The sequence below is a fragment of the Falco peregrinus genome, chromosome 4 (genome assembly GCF_023634155.1).
Source record: "Falco peregrinus isolate bFalPer1 chromosome 4, bFalPer1.pri, whole genome shotgun sequence".
In the NCBI taxonomy this organism is placed as follows: domain Eukaryota; kingdom Metazoa; phylum Chordata; class Aves; order Falconiformes; family Falconidae; genus Falco; species Falco peregrinus.
In genome coordinates, this window is record NC_073724.1 from 42,900,866 (window position 1) to 42,921,845 (window position 20,980).

Genomic DNA, 20,980 nt, shown 5'->3' on the forward strand with positions numbered 1-20,980 from the left:
GTCAGCTGAGCTGGCTCAGGCTCTACAGCAATGTGCCACATAAATACAGGTATGAAACTGAGAATAAAATGGTGTAGAATTAGACAGTTTATAATTAGAAGCTACAGCTGTCAGAGCAGATATGAAATCATATTTCATACTTAAACATTGATACTAGGTATAGAATGAGGCTGCCAAAGCCAAGAGAGAAAGCTGTAGATACGGCTATGGTGGTACAAAAAGATACCCTCACTGGAACAGGTTAGACTGAAGGTGACAGGGAAAGGTGCAGCACCACCTACCCTACCAACACCCACCACTTCCATACAGTTTAAAACAAGCTTTGACACTCAGAATTCAATTATTTGCTGACAGCAGTTTCCTGCTGAGCAATGTGGCTTAGATCAATTTGGGCTTTTTAGCAAATTGGCTTTCTGTTCTCATTACTCCCATCTTTGCGATTATGGCACCATCAAATGGAATTAAATTGCGCTGGCTGTTGTTTCCAGCAACACAAAGCTGAAGTCAATTGCAAAGTAGAAGGCAGTCACTTGACATTAGTAGGGCTACATTATGCCTATCATCTCAGGACTTCAGGTTTTTATCTTAGCAACCACCAGCTTTCAGCACTGTCAGGGAAAGTATAACATTTATCATCTTAAGCAAGAGCAGAAACAATTAAAGCAAATAATTTATTAATAGAAACAACTACTGAGGGGAAAGGCTGAAAGGAAAGTCTGCACAGGAACAGGCTGCTTATAACTCAAGGTCAAACCCAAATCAGAATTGAGAGCATGATCAAGTAATCAGCAATAAAAAATGCTTGATAGCATTTATGCCAGAGACTTAGCCGCAATGCTGGAAACTTCACTGCTCAAGTGCCAGAAAAAGCCACTGTGAGCTGTGATCTGCAAAATCTTTTCTTGCTGGAGAACAGCAAGAGCCAAAGACAAACCCCTTTCTTCTTGCCTTGACATAACCTTAAAAGTGATCTGTTCAAACAGGTTCCTGGAGGGCAAATTCAAACTCAGCTTTCAAAGATGAAGGCTCCAAAACATGAAGAAAAATGGATCAAGGGCTTGATTTTTCTGGGTATTCCAAATTCTTTCTAAATCAACACCATTTTAAGTGGCAGTAGAAAGGGTATTCTGCTGAATCTCAAACTGTAGAACCTGCTTCTCAGTTCTGAATTTGACTGATAATAACAGAAAAGTCTGCAAGGCTTTAGGAAATATGCTTTGTATTTTAACTCAGACTTGGAAAACCATTTAAGTAAAAAAAAATAAACAAAAAGCAGCCAAAATTCACAGTCTTTTCTCATCTGAATAAATCAAACCAGAAATTAAGAGCAAATTAGGATTTAATTTAGCAGTTACAGCCTAGCAATTGGGTTAGGTTTTTCCAAATTACAGCCCATACTATAGATGAAAGGTAAACATGCCTTCCACAGCTTCATTTTATGCACCTCTAGGAATTTGCCAGGTACATTACTACACAATTTCCTCCAAAAGTTTATTTTAAAGACTATTTTCATACAATTTTACACATTACTGAATACAAAGCAGTAATTCTACTCATTCATTTCCAGCACAAAGGAAATAACAAGGCTTTTTCCTGGGGATGACAAGTTGGGGACAAAGGTTGTATTTTGGCTTGGTTAGATTTTCTTTGTTTAAGAAACAAACAGAGGATTCTTAAATGGTCGCTTAGACATTGCCAGTTCTCCAGAGAGTGGCCACCTTGGTCAGTATATTTCAAATAAAGAGATATCCCACACCCAAGCTAAGCTGTCCTACATAACAGCCATGGTCCTCTGACCAGGTTTGCATCGCTTACCTGTAATTTCATTCCCGCTACCCTGCTGTGTGGCTGCCCAGAGGATGAGAACAGAAATAATAGTGATCCTGGCCATTGTAGCACCAGTGAATAAGCCCTCCTTATCGCTTCGTTTCCAAGGTGGTAGAACTTGATTGTCCTTGCATGTAGGCTTTTGGATTAGGGGAAAAGGTGCTCTGGTTTTTTACCTTTTGCAGGTGGATGATAACTACTGGCAACAGAAACAAAGAGGCTCCTTTGGGGCTTTCGCAGTTTCTTCCTACTTTGCACTCTCCTGGGGGAGCCTGCCTGCTCAGCTTGCCCCCCCCACCGCCTGACTTTGAGAAAAATGCATTTCAAAATTGCTGGTTTAATCCATGTTTATCCTTCTGAGCACTGATTCCCTCTCGCACCTTGAACATCTGACAGATAGGAGCCGGATTTACATACCTCGAATGTCAGGTACATGTATCTTGAATTTAAACTCTGTCCACACATCAGGTGATACCATTTTGTAGGTCTTTCATTCTGTATCTTGAAAACAAACTAGGAGAAAAAGTAAACGTTGATGTTGATGTTTTTTCCTGAATTTAAGCTGTTTCACTAGCTGTTCTCATTGTGCTCCTCATTTCATCGCAATTTCAGCATCACATAAACCAGAGCAATGCTAGGCAAACAAGAACCTTACTAGGCAGGGCATGAATCAGGAAAATTGAGAAATCAAAATCCCTTTCTTTTCATTGTGTAAATCACAAAAGATAGATGTGCTTGCAGCTTTACATCACAGGACAATAACTTCAGTGCAATATCACTTGGCTCCTGCAAAGAAAAGAAATAAATACAATATGATATTTTATGAGGACCTGACACTAAAGTTTGGAAAATCACAGGTACAGTTCTTGGAGCTGAAGCAGTGTGCTCAGACCTGCACTTAAATACGTTTAACACATCACTTTAAAACCATGGAGTTGAAAGTTGCACGATATCAACATTATTCTTCATCTCTTCAGCAAGGTGCTAGAAGTCAGTAAGAAAACTTCCCATTGCCACAAGAAAGAGCAATTTCAGTGTTGTAGGCAATTTCATGTGGATGAAAGAGCCAGACGTAAGGCAGCTGGAACCATAAACTCTCATATGTGTATGTTCAGAATATCAGTAATATCACTTCTGTAAAACACTGTTAGGCAATCACCGTGTTGACACTCACAAGGTTGGAGAGCTGGGGCCTGGAGAACATGTGGGGTCAACAGGATGGTTCAGATCCTGTGGCAGAGGGCAGAGCCAGAGCTCCATGTAGTGTTGAGAAACTTGTGAGCTGTTCTTCTGGCTTGGAAAATAAAATACCAAGTGCATCAGCAGGAAAAAAAAAAAAAAAGAGAGAGAAGAAAAGAAGAAAAGAAAAAGGGAAATTAAGACTTGCACAGACTTCCAATGAAAAATGTTTCTGCAGAAAATGGGAAAATGAGTAGAGAACATTTCAACAAAACAAAAAAAACACAAAACCAAAAAAAAAACCCCAAAATACATTCTGTTTTGGAAACATTTCTGCTATGTCTAAGGAGAACGTGTACTTTAGTGCTCCTTCTGCATGCACCAGGATGTCTAGTCAGGCTGTATCCCTCAGGTGCACCATTTGCATCTACCGTCAGCACAGGGAGGCAACAGGGAGACCCTGGCTGTAGGCTGTACAGAGGATGCCATCTGACTTTAAAACCCTATTAACAAATAAATACAATTTTAAAAAGAGGACTTGAGTCAGTGAAATTAAATTTCAAAATAGAAATATTTATCTTCATGATCTATTTTTTTTTCAGCAGTCTAAATTTTCTGAAAAAAATATCTTCATTAATTTTTTTCTGTTAGCACTCACAAAAAAAAGGTCTTTAGCCCTTACAAATTACTCGGCACCTTCTGTAAGAAGTGTATGCTGGCCAAATTCAAATACAAGTAATGCCAGAGAGGCATCTGAAGTGAATTGCATCTGGATTCTCCCACTTACAATCCTAAATTGCTGCATAGGTTTGTCACATGTCTTAAACAGCTGCTGCTTTCCAGAGTTAGCTATAAAACAAATGTCATGCTCTCCACTGAGGACTTCTATGACCAAAGTATGATCCTCCAAAGTGCAGTAAAGGACTGGTGTCCTCACTCTGAAAGACTTAAGTATACAAGTTCATCCTCAGGACTATGAAAAAACATCGGATAAAACTGCATATTTATAGGTCCTTAAATGTTCAGGGTGAGGAAGGAACAGTGAGTTGTGACTTTATTGCAGCAGTGAACAAAACAGTTGCTAAATACAGAATATGCAGAACCCCCTTTTCAAACAAAACTGTAAGTAAAGTCAGTGGGTGTTTAATCTAAACAAGAAATGGATACAGAAGTCCTGTGCATTTCAGGATTTACCTTGCAATTTCCAAATTCTTTGAGGTTCTGATTCTTATCTGCATTATTTCTTCAGTTACAATCATTTAGGCACAGCAACTTACTTTTTAGCAATGCAGATACTGGAGGAGACCACTCAGGCAACTAAGCATGCATCCTATGTCCTGTACAACTATTTTTACATCTTCCAGACATATTCTTGAACTTTGTTAACTACAGTAAGTTTAAGATGATGCCCTGCATCCCAGGCAGTAGCATGTGCTCTTTGTATTACTGCAGTTGGTGTAATGAGTTGCACTTACTCAGCACAAGTCAATGCAGAGTCTCCTGCAGGGAAACTAGATAGATTCATTGACCATCTTGGAAAACTGACACCTTGTACCTGCATGGCTGATTACATATAATTACACTTTTAGTAACCATTGGTGTATTTCATAGATAAATTTTTGCTCTTTTTTCCCTTACTTCTTTCAACTAGGCATTATCTTAGGACCCCACTAGAAAATTTGCTTGCTTTTGCTTTGGTGGTGAGGAAGGTCCATGGAGAGAGGAATGGAGAAGGAAATGCTTAGTGGAATAAAAACCCTGGCTGTGTGGTGGTAGTGAGCTGGACTACACTCTGGAAGGAGCTCATCACAGTCCTCCTGGCACAGTCATCTGGAGCTGATCAGTTCTCCCAGCTCTTTTGTCTATACTTTCTGCAGCTACCTTTGTAATGTCTGAATTGATCTAAAGTACACAATTTATACAAAGAAGAGCTGTGTGAATAAAAGCCATGTCAAAATCCATTCATGAATAATTTCACAATATCAAGAAGCAGATAATTAGAGATAGGATTTGACTCTCCTAGACTGTACTATCAGTAATTGGAATATTGCAGCTGTCAGCAGGCTTCCTCATCAAACTTTTTAGGCATTTATTTCTTTAGACAGATTCACTTTTGATTTAATTAATAACTTAGAAGATCCTGATCTTCTTTAGGCTAGAAGTTTGACACAGAAAGGTCAGTTGCTGGAAAATTGCTTTTTGCTTTGCATCATTTTGTCTATGAAGTAATCACTACTTCAGATGCCCAAAATGGTCATTACATTTCAAGACAGACTGGTTTGCATGCAGGAAACAGAACTATGCATTTGGGTTCCACAGGAACCTAACAAAAGCTGTTTGCTCCAGAAGCCAGCATGCCTTCCTGTAGATGTATAGGACCTAAGGCTTAAGAACCATTAAATCATTTAACCTGATCTCTCAAAATCAGCTGTCAGTACATGTCTCCCAGATACCTCTTCCAGACTCCCACCATTTCAATCTGATCACAGCCTGTCAGTCTGAGAAAACCCAGGCTATGGCCACAGCAGGCAGTGGAAATGGATGGAGGTGCCACAGTCCTGAGGATCTTATCGTGGAAATAAACTGATCCAGGTCATCAACACAAAGGCAAAACCATGCTGCTAACTGCCATTGAAGGTGACAAGAAGTTCAGATGAGACCTGATTTCCATCTGCTTTCTGTTCACGACTGTGTTCCCCAGTTCCTGTGACTGTCAGTGAATTTTGTCTCACCATTAGGGCTGTCTTAAAAACTGCCCCTGCTGTGACATTTCAGATGTGTAGTATGGGTTGAGCTCATACCTGTCTCTCCCTTAGTGGGGCATTGCTAAGGTTTCTTTCCTCTTCTCTGCTCCTGGTCTTTGTGAAGCCTGCAGAAACTGCCTTCGAGCCTGCAGCTGATCTGTCAACACTGGCTTAAATCGGTCAGCAAGGCCAAAAGGTGTTAGAAGACAGCAACAGGCTGACTTAGCCAGAAGCAACCTTTTTGCAGCTAAAGACAAAACAAAAAAATCACTCCTGCCATCAGGACACAGACTTATTCCAGCTTCTGAAATTCAGCATATATAATGGACACCTTAACGTCTACTCGCTACAGAGAACTGCTCAGAAATTTTAACTATTTAGCTCTCAGAGTTAAAATGCTGGTCCGTGATTCCAGGGACTTGAATTCCCTGCCCCTGCCATGGGCCTTTTGTGCAGCCACAAGCAAGTCACACAGGTCCGATCTGTCACTGTAATGAAATTGGGGGTGTGCGTGTGGGTGTGTGCAAGTGCAGAAAGCCCAGTATTTCAGACCTCGTGAAAGCCATGGCTACAATACCATAAATATGCTTTTGCTTATGTTACCTGAGAAAAAAAGTAAAATAGAAAAGGCGCTGTTTTGTCAGCATATGCTAGGCCTGTGTTAGGGACAACAGCTAAACTAGCAATTTTTTGAAAGGGTCCTTGTTTTCCTGAGCTTCAGATACATTCAAAAAATGGAATAGTAACACTTGCTTACCTCACTTATGTGTTTCAGAGCAAAATGCATTAAAGATGAAGGGACATACCCAAATGACAGTAAAAAAATATTCACTTAAAGCTCTAAAAGTTGATGAGCTGAACTATGCAGGCAGAACAGTCCCTGACAGTATTCAGTGGTTTGTTCTGTCTCACCAACAAACTGTTCCTCAGGCAAATCATCGGGTCTTGTTTTTTTTTCCCTGAACACGCACACACAGTTTTGAAGTTACTCATGAGGAAAAAGTTCTTATTGGTAACAGGAGGAAAAAATATGAGTCAAGCGGAGGTCATGCTGAACCTCTGCCTGGCCTTGCTCCTCCAACTGAGCGCTGGTTGTGCAATCTCAGCACAGAGAAACTCTTGTTTGCTCCAGTGCTTTGATGGCATGGTCCCATTCCCAATACCGACTTTGGTACCAGATGAGATTGTTGATCATGCCTCGTACGTGATTTAGCAGCACTGCAGGGAAGTAAATCAAGTCCCCTCCTAAGACATTTTGTAAATGCTTCTTGTTTTTAACCCTAAACTCAGGCATTTTTGAAAGAAAGCAGTCTGGGAAGATGGTATTGCCCTTTGATATGAAAGCTTACTTGGAAGAAAAGTCAGAGGGTCTCCTGCTCAGCATCCTCCCAGGGGGTACCAGGACCAAGTCCACCTGAAAGTCCCATTCAGCAAAGGGTATCATGCCTGGCCTGTATCAGCACTTAGTGACGGGACCAGAGCCCCTCCTTGCTCTGTCTTGCTGGCTGGTCATCAGCTCCCTGTAGCAAAGGGCTGGGAACGCAGCGTTGACACCAATCTCACGCTTCCTCGCGTCCACAGGCCTCAAAAACAGGAACTCCTTACAAAAATACCAGTGACCAGCCCATGGATGTGTCCAGGCTTCACTGGTTTGTGCCAGTGCTGCTGCCTGTAACCCATTTTTGACTGAAGGCACCAACTGAGCCTCTTGTAAGGATGACTTCCCATTCCTTATCCCTCCTAAACCCACCCAGCATACAGCCAGGATACAGATGGGAAGGACAGAGAACTGTGCATGCAGCTGGCAATTCCCCTTGTGAATCCATCTCTTGCACACACATGCAAAACCTGCCTCTCTTAAGCAGATGTGAAGCACAACATAAACCAACCAAAATGTATGACCTGTTTTTCGCTGTTAGCATAGGATTTGGCCCTTACTTCCAGATAAGAAATGCAGAGATATACACACAGGTCCAAGTACAAGTTCCTGATGAGAGATTTTTCTAAATTGTTGCAGAAGTTAATCTATAGTCCAAACCCCAGAAAATGTTTCACAATTTCTGTAAAATCTTTTATTGATGCATTAGATTTAAATGCTTTCAGGAAGCTTCTCACTTTGAAGGACCTAAAGAAAAATTGTTTCTGTGTTCTTCTGAGCCAGCTCAATTCAAAGCAGAGAAGCTCATGAAGGAAGAGGAGCCTTTCAAAGCAGAAACACTGGAATAAGAGAACCTACTATACAGACAAGGCAAATGATAGCACCCCGCTCCTATTGTGTGAATACTGAGTAAGGACTTCACGAAAGATTTGCAAAAAACCAGCACATTTGAGCCTGATTAGAAGGTACAAACACTTGAACAGTTTCATTTAGAAGTTGCTTTGGGAAAGTGTCATTTCTTTTTTTTCTCCCTGTTAATACCTGTAATTGTGATTGACCCAGACAAACACTGGATTACTGAGTACAAAGGAGGCAGGGAGCTTTTTAAGTGGGCAGAAAAACACCAAATGACTAAAAGACTAAATGATTAAAAGCAGTATGGAGTGGAAGTTTGGGAGTAAAGAGAAGCTTGGGCTGCAAGAAAAAGAATAAGAGTTTTCATTTTTCTGCCAAAATGTAATAACCAGACAAGTTATGAACCCCTATGTATGTCTCTGTGGGAATCTGAACAAACAGAAAATTTACTGGCAGTTTCAGAGATCTCACTGTATACAGCGAGGAAATGCTTTTTTCTTCTCTTTCTGTTAAAGAATATCCTGGCCTGCTGTCAAGTGTAACTATTGTTTTGAAATTACCTCTGTTTTGAGATTGATACTAAATCATCAGTGTGATTAAAAACAAAGGATCTATGGGTTTTCCATGCCCTCACTCATACCCTTCCCCTAAATAAAGGTTGCAAACTACTTGTAAGAACGCCTGCACCAGGTGTCTGTGAGAAACAAGCCAAGCCTGAACAAACATTCAGATTTGCCCAGAAGGCACTGCAGGGCTAAACCACCCACTGAATTACTCAGCAGGAGGCTATTAGCATCCTGCTCTGACTCGGCATTTTGACACGTATACATACACCATGGTTTCGCCCACCAAGTGACTTCTGTCATCTGAAGCATCTGTTGAGTTCAAGCTTTGGCTTAAACAGAGGAGAGCAAAGCTCCAGCTTGCACAGTGTTTTCCAGCACACTGGCAGGATTTATTCTGTCAGTACCTATGAATTAAGTAACAGAAGAGTGGAAGTCTAATATTAGTCCACAGGTCTCTTCCAAGCAGGGCACTCTGCAGGACTGTGCAGCCAGAAGGAAGCCTCCATCCTTGGAGTGTGAGTTTTACATTATACTAGGGAATAACTGTGCTCCATCTCAGCAGTTTCTCAGCACTGATGTTTCCACTTCTGATGGCAGGAGAACTGCTGCTCCTTCTACTCCCCCTCCTACATACAGCCCCTGCCTCACTTAGCACCGCCTGCTTCTCCAGGTACTCAAGAAAAGAAAATCATTCCTACCTCCTAACAGCATCAACTGCTGACACAAACATTGGCAGTTTGTCTACAATACTATAGTGCTGAAAGGGGAAGTAGAGATCTAAATGCTTGGTTTGGAATAAAGATCATATTGCATCACTGGCTTGGAAACAATCGATCACCTTCTTTGCAAACATAATCAGGAAAAAGGAGAGATGCCTGGCAAGGAGGTTCAATGTTTGGAGCACAAAGAGACTTCACACCAGCTTTTGCCAAACTCAGGTAAAGAGAAATATGTGGTCATGCACTGTAAAATAGGAGGGAAATAGTTTTCTTGACTTTTCTCTCCCTCCAGTTTTCAGACCACAAAAACCCCCAACTAAAATTATCTATTTAACTTTGAAAAAAATAATTTGCATTTTGCCAGATGTTGAGAGTTGATATTTAAAACTCAAAAGGAGATGCTTTTCAAAATGTTTATTGGCTTGTGAAAACAGTGGGTTATTTATTGAATCTGTTCTGCACCCTTAATTAGTACAAATGCCAGCAGGGAGACTTCCTGTGTGCTTTCTCCCATGCTGACCTTCCGCATAAGAAAAATTCCCTAGTGAAAATAGATTTTAATTCCCTCCTTGAAATCAAACATCTGGCTTTGGTTAAGGAGGCACACAACCCTGTCCTTTGTGATATTTGGACTGCAAGTGCTCTGGGGCAGGGAGTATTTTCTTTGTTATATGCTGCTGAAAATCATAGGGCCTTCAGTTTATAGCTATAATAATGATAATGCTACCGCTGAAGGATGATAAGAACATGTTTGTTGTCATGATTAACATTCAGTTGTCATTCAAATGCCAAGTATAAATATCAGCATGCATATTCCATCACTTTTCATGTTTGCAATTAATTTTTATCATAGTCTAAAAACTACTGAATATCATCCTACTCGAGACAGAACTCTGGAGCTCATGAGCTGATTTAATGCCTTAAATTCTCATTGAAAGGTGGGATTCAAGGGTGTCTCCTCCAAAAGGTACTACTGCTGATATAAGGAAGTGCATCAGTTACACTTGTTTAATGAGAGATAAGAGAATGTGTGTGCCCTTCTTAAAAAGTGTGAGGCAAAAGAAATAGGATTGCTTCTAGCACATTTTCATTTAGTTCACTGTTCTTCTCGGAGATCTGATGGGATGGATGGACCAGGGCCCATGGGCAAAGTCAGAAAAGGCTTTAGGATAGTCTACAAAACTTTCATGACTTAGCTGCAATGGATTTAGGAAAGCAAAAGCTTAGCTGATGATAAATGAATGCTATGCCTATATGCCCCTGATTCTAAGAAATCATGCACCTAGGAGGAAAAACATTGAAGTGTGATGTCATTCCCTGTTTGCAAAAGACCTGCTTTTGACAGACCTTGTACTTCCAGAAGCAAAAGGGGCAAGAATACTTAACACACCTTTAGGTACCGGAAGAGTTCACACGATGAGCCCTGAGGGCTTGTAAACAGCACCAACCCTTAATCATCAATCTTAAGAAAATCACCCTGATGTCAGTGCTGGAATTTGATGCTTCCTCCAGGATGCGGTGACTAGGTTTCTTCGCCAGCAAGGTGGAAATCTCATGCCATGGAAGGACACAGAAAAGTATCCTCATGGTAACAAGTGTATCTTTATGATAACAAGGGTCCAGTAAGAAAGCATTTATTATATGGTCCACATGTAAAGCAGTATTTCCATGACAAAAATGGCATGGCTGAAGCAGTTTTGCAGTCTGAAGAGCTGCAATGAGTGACAGAGAGCAGGCAAAAATACAGCAAATTACCTAAGCTTCACTTGGCACAAGGGTGATGTAGGCCTGGAAAAAAGGGCTCTGCATAATGCTCTGGTCCTTGGGGCAAAGAAAAGAAGGGACAGGCAGAAAATTTTTGCTGTAAGATGCTGCTGAAACACTCTCAAAAGGAGATATGACCAAAAGGAGGTAAAAGCAAATTCCAGCAATACTGGTATTCCTTTTCCTTTTGCTGTGCCAAGTACAAAAGCATGAGTTCTAGCTTCTTTTTTTTAAAACAAACATCTGAATGTTGAAGAGTCATGTGCCTACATTATGCAACTACGTAGTCCCTAACAAAACGGGCTGATTTTCAATCTAGAGTTGTCTAAAAATAAATTTGGGAGGGCTGTTTTCCCAAAAGGGTAAGGGTTATGCACATAACTCAATGTCCACTTGTGAAAATCTTTCCTGCATTCCCACAAACAGCCCTAACAATTATCCAAGCAGCAGGGTCTTTTTAAGCTAATTTACTTTTAGATCTTCTTCTGTCTTTCCCCTTTTACATTTCTATTAGTCTGAACAGTAAATGTAGATGAATGTTTTGCTTAGGTTTTTTTCTTACCACGTCTTTGCCATTACACACATTTATTTTTATATACATATATGTTTATATTCACACACAAGCATATGCACACACATATATATAAATAAATACATCCAGGTACATGCATACATATATATGGGTATATATAATAAGTGCAAAGATAGAACCATTGCAAGAGTAATTTATTTGACTCAACACTGTTGATATTTAAATTAAAAATGATGGAACTGTATCAGCTTGTTGAAACTTCGTCTTACATGATTATTACACTCTTTAAGCATCACAATTTATACAGAAAGCAATCGTGACAAGGAAAAACCAGTTCTGGCACAAGTAGATGAGACCAAGGAGAAAAAAAGAAATAGAAACAGTGGTTTGCATTACAGTCTCCAGCAACGGTGTGCAATCAGTGCGGAGGGAAATGCCTCCCTGTGCATTGGATGCTTGAGCTGGAAGTTGTAAACACCCTCTAGAAGCTTTTACTGATCAGTTCAGTTCAAGCCTCTATCCTTAACAAGTCTTTACATGCGCACCACAAAGGCAAGTCCCACAGCACCTTGTTAACTTGTTTATTCTTTCAAGCTCTCTGCATTCAAGCTATATCACATTATGCAATTAGCTGCTATGAAAACAAATGAAACATATGTTGGTTTTGTGTGTTTAAGGATCAGTTCAAAATCTGTTCTCTTCAAAAAGTATTCGACTCATTGACCAAGGATAAGTTTGAAGTCTGTACTATTTTCCTGTATTATGAAAAGAAGCTGCTGCTGAGGTTACATTTAAAACCATTGAGATGGTGCAAAAATATCTGTGACTAACAGTGAATTTTGATGACTTGAACAAGTTTACTACCTTTCCTATAGGAACAAAATAATTCATTATTTTTAGGAGATAGGTGTGACAGGGTGGTCTTGGCATACCACGAAGTTCATCCTGTAGCATATTAATATTTTTTCTGTTGAAAAGTTTTGCCTCTAAATTTCAGTGTTCAAGTGATTCAATTATTTGCAACTTCTTCTGGCAAATAAAAGGCAGCACATCTCAGCTATGCTACATGACATTTATTTGCACGGGAAAAGGAAAGAGGCAGTTACCATGTAAACAAAAGAAAAACAAGAACAAAAATCTCACTCGCTCAGTTGAGCTCATCACCAGCCAAGCCTAATTTTAATCAGCTCTCCCATCAACAGCAGGATCCACTGTAATAGAATTTACCGTAAAAGGAGACTTGGGGGGTTACTGTTATCAGAGGGTTGACCAAATGTTAAAATACCAACGGTGAGAATAAACTCAAACTATTTGAAGCTGTTGATTTTAGCATGATTTGTTTTCTAAATGTGTAATAGGTCCACTGTGGCTGCCACTGGAATAGCTCTGCAAGATTTATTTCATGACCTTCTTCATGGAGTCTGTTCATACAAGCCTATTTCCAGTGTTAATGTATTCCCCCATAAAATGCAGATTGAAGGCATGTACTGGGTGTATCCCAGGTCATAGGAAAGACTTATCCCAGCCCAAGAAACCATGAAAGTTTTTGTCCTTCTCTTATCAGTCTATTCCAGGAGAACAAAGGCATTCAACTTGCCCTTTTTACTGTTGCAGGCTGAATTCAGTCACAAAAGTATCCCAGTCCTACAAGAGACGGTAAATACTGGTGTTCAGGGGCCTATGTAGCAGCTTACTTGCCTGAAGCCTACTATGATATTAGGGTCTTCACACTCTTCCATCAAGCATAGGGCATTGTGGGTACATGAGGTTCCCTTTAAACTAAATAATGCACACTGTATGGGTAATAAAATGTCATCTAGAGACACATTAGAAAAATTCTTACTCCTCCTTGAAGGGAAAAGATTTTTGTGTGCCATGTGAAGACAGGATTATTAAAAAAAAAAAAAAGTATTTAAAAATAAACTAAATTTTAATAAGCCATATAGAATAAGTTCAAGCTAATTCCCACTGAAAATAAGTGGGATGAATTTGAGAAAACACAAGGCTGTCTTTCAGTAAATATTTATGGAAAGACAGAAAGAGGAACAGAAACTTGGTCATAAGTTTGCCACGATGAATAGGTGTCATTAACATTTGCTCACTCTGTATGAGCCATGGGTTCTTCCTCTTGGGGGAATCACAGTGGAAAATTGTAAACAATTTTTTCTGCACAGCTTCATAAAATAAATTCCCAGTTCTGTATTCAGTGCCAGAGATATTGCCAGGCAACAGGAAATGATTGCTATATCTTGAGAGAATGCCCTGAATTAATTATTTTTAGGTCATCCGTTAGTGACACAATGCAAAGTTTCGCCCAAGTTTCACTCCAATGAGCCCATACTTGAACCTAAGCAGATGTCCAGAAATTTCAGCAGATGAAAAAACACAAATGAATCTCTTTAGCTCACTAAAATCTGTAGCTATCAAGCAACAACAATCAGCATGCAGTTTGGCAGGAATGAAGAATTTGGATATGCCCACTCAAAGAAAAAAACTTCAGGCTGCCTCATTTGGAGCTTCAAGACAACCTGCGAGGGCTGATTCTCTGCTGACACTGTCCCGCGGGCTCTGGACACACAACCACACCTGTGGGAATAGGCTGGGCACATGCACAGGCTGTGGCACAACTTCTAGACAGGAACCTGGTCTTGATGACAGGGAAGCCACCATAACTCTCAGCAAATTTTTCCAGTGGTTAATAATCCTCACTGTTAAAATAACCCTGCATTTTATTTCTTTCTTGAAGTTACAGCTTCCAGGCCAGGAAACTTGTTAGGTTTTTTGCTATAACATTAATAACCTTTCTTGCTTAAAACATTTTCAGAGGAAATGCTCCTTGCTTTCCAAATTATTTTTTTTTCATTGGAGAGGAGATGATTTTGAAAGGTTCAAGTCTTTCAACCAAGCAGAAAAGAGAAAGCTCTACCAGAAGCTGTAAACTCAGTGCTAGGTTAATGAAGAGCTTTGTGGATTATTTACATGCACAGGTGTGTTACATGATTAGAGGACAACAGTCCTCTTTAATTTCAGAATTTTAAAACCCCAAACAGATAGTGCTGTGTAAGTAGTAATGACAAATGACTTCATTTTCAAATGCTTCCTTTAAAATGTAAATGCATACATCATCTTTGAACACACATCTATTAACAGTTTGGCATCATAGATGGCATTTTTAAATATTAAACACTACGATGTTCACTATTCTTAGTGGTATTTTATTTTGTTTGCCACTGGCTAAAAACACATTTCTAGCCAGATTTTTCAGTTTAGGTGGCAAGTGGTAATCCGTTAAACTATGGTTAACTACAACACTTGCAACAGCCTCTCCAGACCCACTAGCTGCACCCAACTGATAGATGGAGATGCAGTTAGGTTGAGCCCAGGTTTTAGTCACTGTAGACAGAAGCAACTGCTGTCTTTGTGTTGGTATGGGGTGGAGGTCTGTTCGTGGCTGAAGGCACACCTTGGTGGGAAAAGTTCAGAGCAGGAAGAAAAGCAACCATGTCACCCTTCAACAGCAGGGACCTGCTGCTAGAAATGAGTAGCATTAACAGCTGATGTAGTATCTGAAATACTCAGCAAACGTGCTGCTGGTCCAGGACATCTCTTGGCATCCTTTGCCAGCAAGAGGTTTTGTAGATACCTAGCTGCAACTTAAAACAGCATGAAAAGTCTTGAGGACAGGACTCTCCTCTGAGCTAACTTATGGCTAAACAACACAAGTCACATTTTAGCAGCAGAGTGAAACTCTCCAGCTCACTCCTGGAAAAGCTGTAGTGCAGTAAAGACAAGAAGAAAGGAACCAACTGGGACTGAGGAAGGTGAGGAGGGGGAATCAGAGAAGAGAGAGGAATGAAGGAAGGGGACAAATCAGTACGTTGTTAGAAATAGCATTTGCCAATTCCATATAGATTGTATTAACTCCAAAAGACCCAATTAAGGCAATGGAAATGCAGAACCAGTAATGCAGAGATGAATCATCTGACCTAAAATAGAGGGAATGATGAAACACGTAAGGGAAGAAAGCATGTCATTTTAACAGCAAAATATTCCAGATACAATCTCTCAAAACTGTTTGGCCAACCAAAAGCACAAGACCGTGTTGGTTACTAAAGCTTTATCCGGGTACAATAGAGAATTTATCTATCAGAAGCTATAGTTTAAAACGGACAGGTCTGCCCCTCTGCAGCCTCATATACAAAAGCTAGGCAACACCCAAGGTACTACACATGCCAACCAGCCTCCAAGAGCGACACTGCCAATCAAGGATACAAAATAAACAAAGATCAATTTATCAGCTTTTAAAAACAGAATGTGAAATATGTCATGAATTACAGAATCCCCTCTCATTTTCTCTCTTCCAGGTCAGCATTGTACTAATAAATAAAATGAGACCACAGACTACCTCTCATCGCAATGTAGGTCTGCAGCAGTTGTGAAGCAATGGAGAAAAAGTTTCCAATGCAGAAAGCCTGCACATATTCCCAGAACTTTTACAACCATAATTTAAATGAAGAAATGTCCAGCTGAAGGGGGGAAATCATATCCAGGCAGCTCAGCAGCCTGTCAGAGAGGAGAGGACAGAATTTCTGTTCCACATCACACATTTCTGCAGATTCCTGAGAAGAAATATGCCCCTTCAGTAACTCCAGAGTCCACTGACAAGGCTGCAGGGGTCAGATTCCTCAACCACTGATGTCAGGATTTAAGACTAGCTCTAAATCACTCAAACCTACCCTCTCCTCTAGCCTGGAAAATTCTAATCTCTCCTTTGAGTGTGTCAGGTTCCAGTAGCAATTTCCCTGATACAATACCTGGCAGCACAGCACTCTTTTCATGGCCTTTTCCCACATTGACTACCTCCATCATCCACACACAATGGGACATCTGTATTTTCACCACGTTCAACAGGGAACTTCCCTTTTGTGTTTAAAGACAACTTTAATATTCTTTGTGCTACTTCGGAAATAGGGGAAGATCTTGAGAAAGAACAACCACATATGCTGAAACGCAATAGCTAGGTCCTTCTACGCCACTCTGAGACTCAGTATTTTCTGTGCTTTGATTAGCCATCTGGCAAGCACCATGATCTTTTAACCCAGCATCAAAATATACCTGCATAACCTTAAAGCCAATTTCAATCTAAGAGCCAATGCCAACTTAAGATTTCTCTAGTCCTGAGCCATCAGATATCAGAGCTAGTGAAATGACTTCTCGTATGTGCAGTACAGACAATAATGTTTCAAACATACGAACATCACAAAGCACACACACACAAAACCCAAAAAAACCCCAACAAAAAACCCCCGAACAGTTTAAAGCCAGATTTGTGCACATCACTTCATCCTTTTTGCAATGGTTCTGTTTACCTTCATAATTTCTGCAGAAAAATGTCAGATACTCAGTGTCTTTTGGCAACACATCACATGGAGTATAATGCTGAGGCTTTACTGCAGTCTGCCCAGAAGTCTATATTAATAGCGAGGTGGAAGTCCACAGCTGCAGCAAAATTGATGCTTAGATGCAGTGCACTGAGGCATGTGCAGTCCACATGCATTTGCACCACCCTACAACCCTAGCTCAGCCTGAAGAACTGAGGGACACTGCCTGAGGACCTCCTTTCTATCATTTCCATCTCACTGACCCTGACCCTTTCTAACTCTGATGCCAAGTGAGGATTCTTGGTGAGAGACCTGGTGCTTAGCTAGCTGTGTAGGGACATCCCTTAGGTCTTCAAACTTTGATTAAAACCCTGGGTAGTCTGCCCATTTTTAAAAGAAGTTGTGACATTTTCTTTCCTCCAAGAATGCCCATGACAACACCAAGGGAAATGGTGTAAGTCATCAGAATCAGAAAAAGAAAAATCATCAGATTGTGAAGTCTGGCAAACAAAACGGTGCAGTTCATGTGTGTGATTTTACCACCGGAGTTGTTTTCAGTGAGAAACATTTGTCCTGTAGCTCTCCAGTACACATTCTAGTTGTACTGGTCACATGCGGTCTAGAGCTATGACCTCTGCCAACACTACGAGAATGACATTGGAGAAAGTAATGTTTGTAAATTGAGGGAGAGGAAGCCAACTGCGTAATGGCATGGCCAAATTTTGCCTCTTCACATCAGCATTCAAAATGACATGTATACACAGTGCTGTGTAAACAGACATACCTACCAAATCCCTAGAATATAACACGTTACAGCCAGTTAGGCCCCAAGCAAGATGCTTGCACTGGAGAGGCAATCGGCCTCTCTGTTGTCCATATATAATTGGCTCATGTATAATGAACTGCCACAGGGAACTGGGGGGAGGAAGAGCATTAAATTGACAGAAAAGCAGGTCAGGCGAAAATGCCTCTTCCAGAGCACCGCTTCTGTATAGTGAACTGTGAAGTAACATTTACTAAACAAATCCCCATTCTGGTTTTGGGTCTGAACTCATGGTGCAAAGAATGTAATTCGACAGCACAGAATTGACAATAATAAATAGTCAATGGCCTGAACATAAAGACATCAATAATTTGGTTATCTTGGTTATTTTTGTTATGCCACTTGAACTTTCTACTCAGTAATGAATAAACCAGTACAGAGGTGACATCAGTGAGACTGCAGAGGCCATAGATATGCAAAAGTTGACCCACAGTTGTTACAGGGCAGTATTTCTTTATTCATGGCCTGAAAGCAAGTTTCAGTTCCTCATCTCAAATCATAGGCATGTTTTTATAGTGCACACAAAGGCATGAGAATAAGTTTAAAGCTGTTAGAAATTGAAACCTCTCCTTGAAATATACCTTTTGTAGCCTTATAACCAATATGTTAACATCATATATGAAATGACTTATTGACACAACAGCACCCTCAGGTATAGTATGTGCACAAAACAAAAACCAGCTTTTTGGCTGCGCAAACTAAAAAATACCATGTAGAAATAACATTTCTGGCACTATTTGATGAAACAAAGGAACGTAGACACAATTTTTCAGCAAGCCAATAGGTTTGCTTCCTAACTTTTGCATTTTTTACTTGAGAACTTAGCACAAATCACCTCCATTTAATTTCATACAATCTTCTGAAAAGAAAAAGAATCTACTCAACACACACCACATTTTTCCAGCATCTTAGCAATGCACAAAGACAAATGTACTTGCTGCAGCTCTGAAAATTGTTATCTGTCTCTGTGTAATCTCTAACCCCAGAAGATTGTTGTTTGAGGCCAAACTGTCTGACTGATCTGAAGAATTAAAGTATCAAGCTGACTTTTAAAATATACAATAGCACTAATAGCTCTTGGGTGCTTTCTCTGATTCACTTATATAAAACTTCCAGAGAACTGAGGCTACAGTGACAGTGCTTTCTGCCAAGAAACTTGATGCCTAAAGCCACATTTACAGGAAAACATGATGATAAACATAATTATTGTACTAATGCAAAATTTTGCATTATCATTCCATTTCTTCTTCGTGAAAATAAATGTCGCTAAACATGAACAAAATCACAAGCCTTCCCTTTTTATAACAAGCACAAGACACTTCATTTTTCTTTGCTTTTCCTTGTTGGAGTTAGCATATGGACAGAATTACAGAATATGCTTGCTATATCAACCATCTTTTCATTTGCTTTTTCCTGAATTTCCTTACATACATTTTGTCTAAAATAAAGGGTCAGGATGTACACACTTGTAACTAGGAAATCAAAGCCACTTTTTAATAGTCTTACATACTTCCACTGTAATCAGAATACCCAGGATTTTATTTTTAGAAGACTCAGACATCGAACGCCAGCTGAAGTTAATCAGAGCTGTGAAAAGTGATAACACGAAATTGTGCCTGATCTGCTGCACTGTGACAGACTTAATTCAGTTGCTCCTGCAACTAGTTATCAACGTGTTGTTTAAAGTACCCACAAATTGCTTACTAGTTGCAAATGAAGATACATTGTTCTTTTAAACAACAATCACAGTACCATGACCCTCTGCCGGCTTAAGAGAATGCATGCCCTAATACTTGCAGCATATTTTTCTCTGAATCATTGTCCGACCTGTGGAACTATCACCTTTTGAAGTCAGTATCTGTTTACTACTACTTAGCAGTTTCCTAGGGTAATGTTACTATCTGGCTGCTTGTTGTCTCACAGTGTTTATCTGAAACTGCCCGATAGGCATGTGGATTCTGAGTGGAAAATACGAACTAGATTGTGCTACTTGCAGAATAATGACAGTGACAGCTAAAAAAGCGCAAGACTTGGCACTCAGAAACTGCAATACCAGGAATGAAGACAGTTTTATATCATACTGTATTATAGTTATTTTCCTGGTAGGAAATTTAAATTTTCAGTCTTGTCTGTGTTCATTGCTTCACGCTGCTTATGGAATCACTGTAATTTCTGTAATATTCTCATTGTGTATCTTACTGCCTGGTTGTCTCTCTGAATACTGGTAAGCATCCATACTTTCCTAACAACGTAAGTGACAGGTTCTAACTAGAAAAAGTAAGATTTCTTTTTACCTGCTAGCATTTGTTATGGGAGGTCTCATACAAACTTCCATGCACAGCTCCCAGCAATGAGAAACTGGTAGAAGACTCTGTGTCTGTATTTTGACAAGTCATTAAGTTACCTGTGTTTTGGCAGAATATTTCAAATTGATAAAGCTAGATCTCCAGTGTTTCCAGAAACATTTGTTACATTCAACAGTGGCTGAAAGGAACCGATTCATTCAAGTGTCTTCTGTGATCACAAGTAACAGCGCTTCGCTTCTCAGAAGTTCTGGGATAGAAGCTTGTATTGGAAAGAACAGGGTAACAGTCATGCCGTGTCCTGCAGCATTAGTTAGCATTTGCTCCACTGGTAAGATTTTCAGGGCCACCTGGGAGAGGAGGCAGCTTCTTAGAGATTAATTATCTCCCTCTGCAACATGTCCTTGGCAATAATAATTCCAGAGTTTTTGGTGGGAAACAAGACAGACATAACACTCTGTCCTTCGGGTACTGCATTCCTGCTATTACAGCAGCTGTGGGAGAAACAAGAGCTTGAAAAGCCACGCTGCCTAGGAGGGGATGTGGCAACAGCAGATACTCCTAAAGCTATCCAAGTACAGAATAGACATAAGACTCAAAGAAAATTTACCAAGATGAAAAATTTTAACACCTATACCTAGCCAGGGTTCCCTCACTGAAATGAAGCAAAATTAAGACTGTATATCCTCCCTTCTGAGGTGCATTCTTCTTTCTTTAACCCCTCTCCTTCCTCAAAACCAAGCTTTTCTCTGCAAAACTCTTTCTCAGCTGCTAATATAGGAATGCCTAAGGGTATCTCAGATACCCTCAGGCTCTCTGAAAGAAAATAACCTGACGTCATTAGTTTTAAATTAATCACATAAGGTCCAAACCTTCACTGAAAAATTTTTAGGGGTCTATACATCAAAA

At 40.1% G+C, this 20,980-nt stretch overlaps 1 protein-coding gene across 1 annotated transcript in view; it reads right to left on the reverse strand.

The window, feature by feature from the left end:
* The window catches only part of UMODL1 (uromodulin like 1), a 74,844-nt gene extending 54,568 nt beyond the window's left edge, over nt 1-20,276 (reverse strand). Inside the window, exons 1-2 of the mRNA XM_055801975.1 lie at nt 3,002-20,276; nt 2,245-2,613 (exon numbers count right to left, since the gene is read on the reverse strand). Coding sequence (XP_055657950.1) covers nt 2,245-2,305 — 61 coding nt within the window. The 5' untranslated portion in view covers nt 2,306-2,613; nt 3,002-20,276. The remainder of the gene's footprint in view (nt 1-2,244; nt 2,614-3,001) is intronic.
* Between the last annotated feature and the right edge of the window lie 704 nt (nt 20,277-20,980).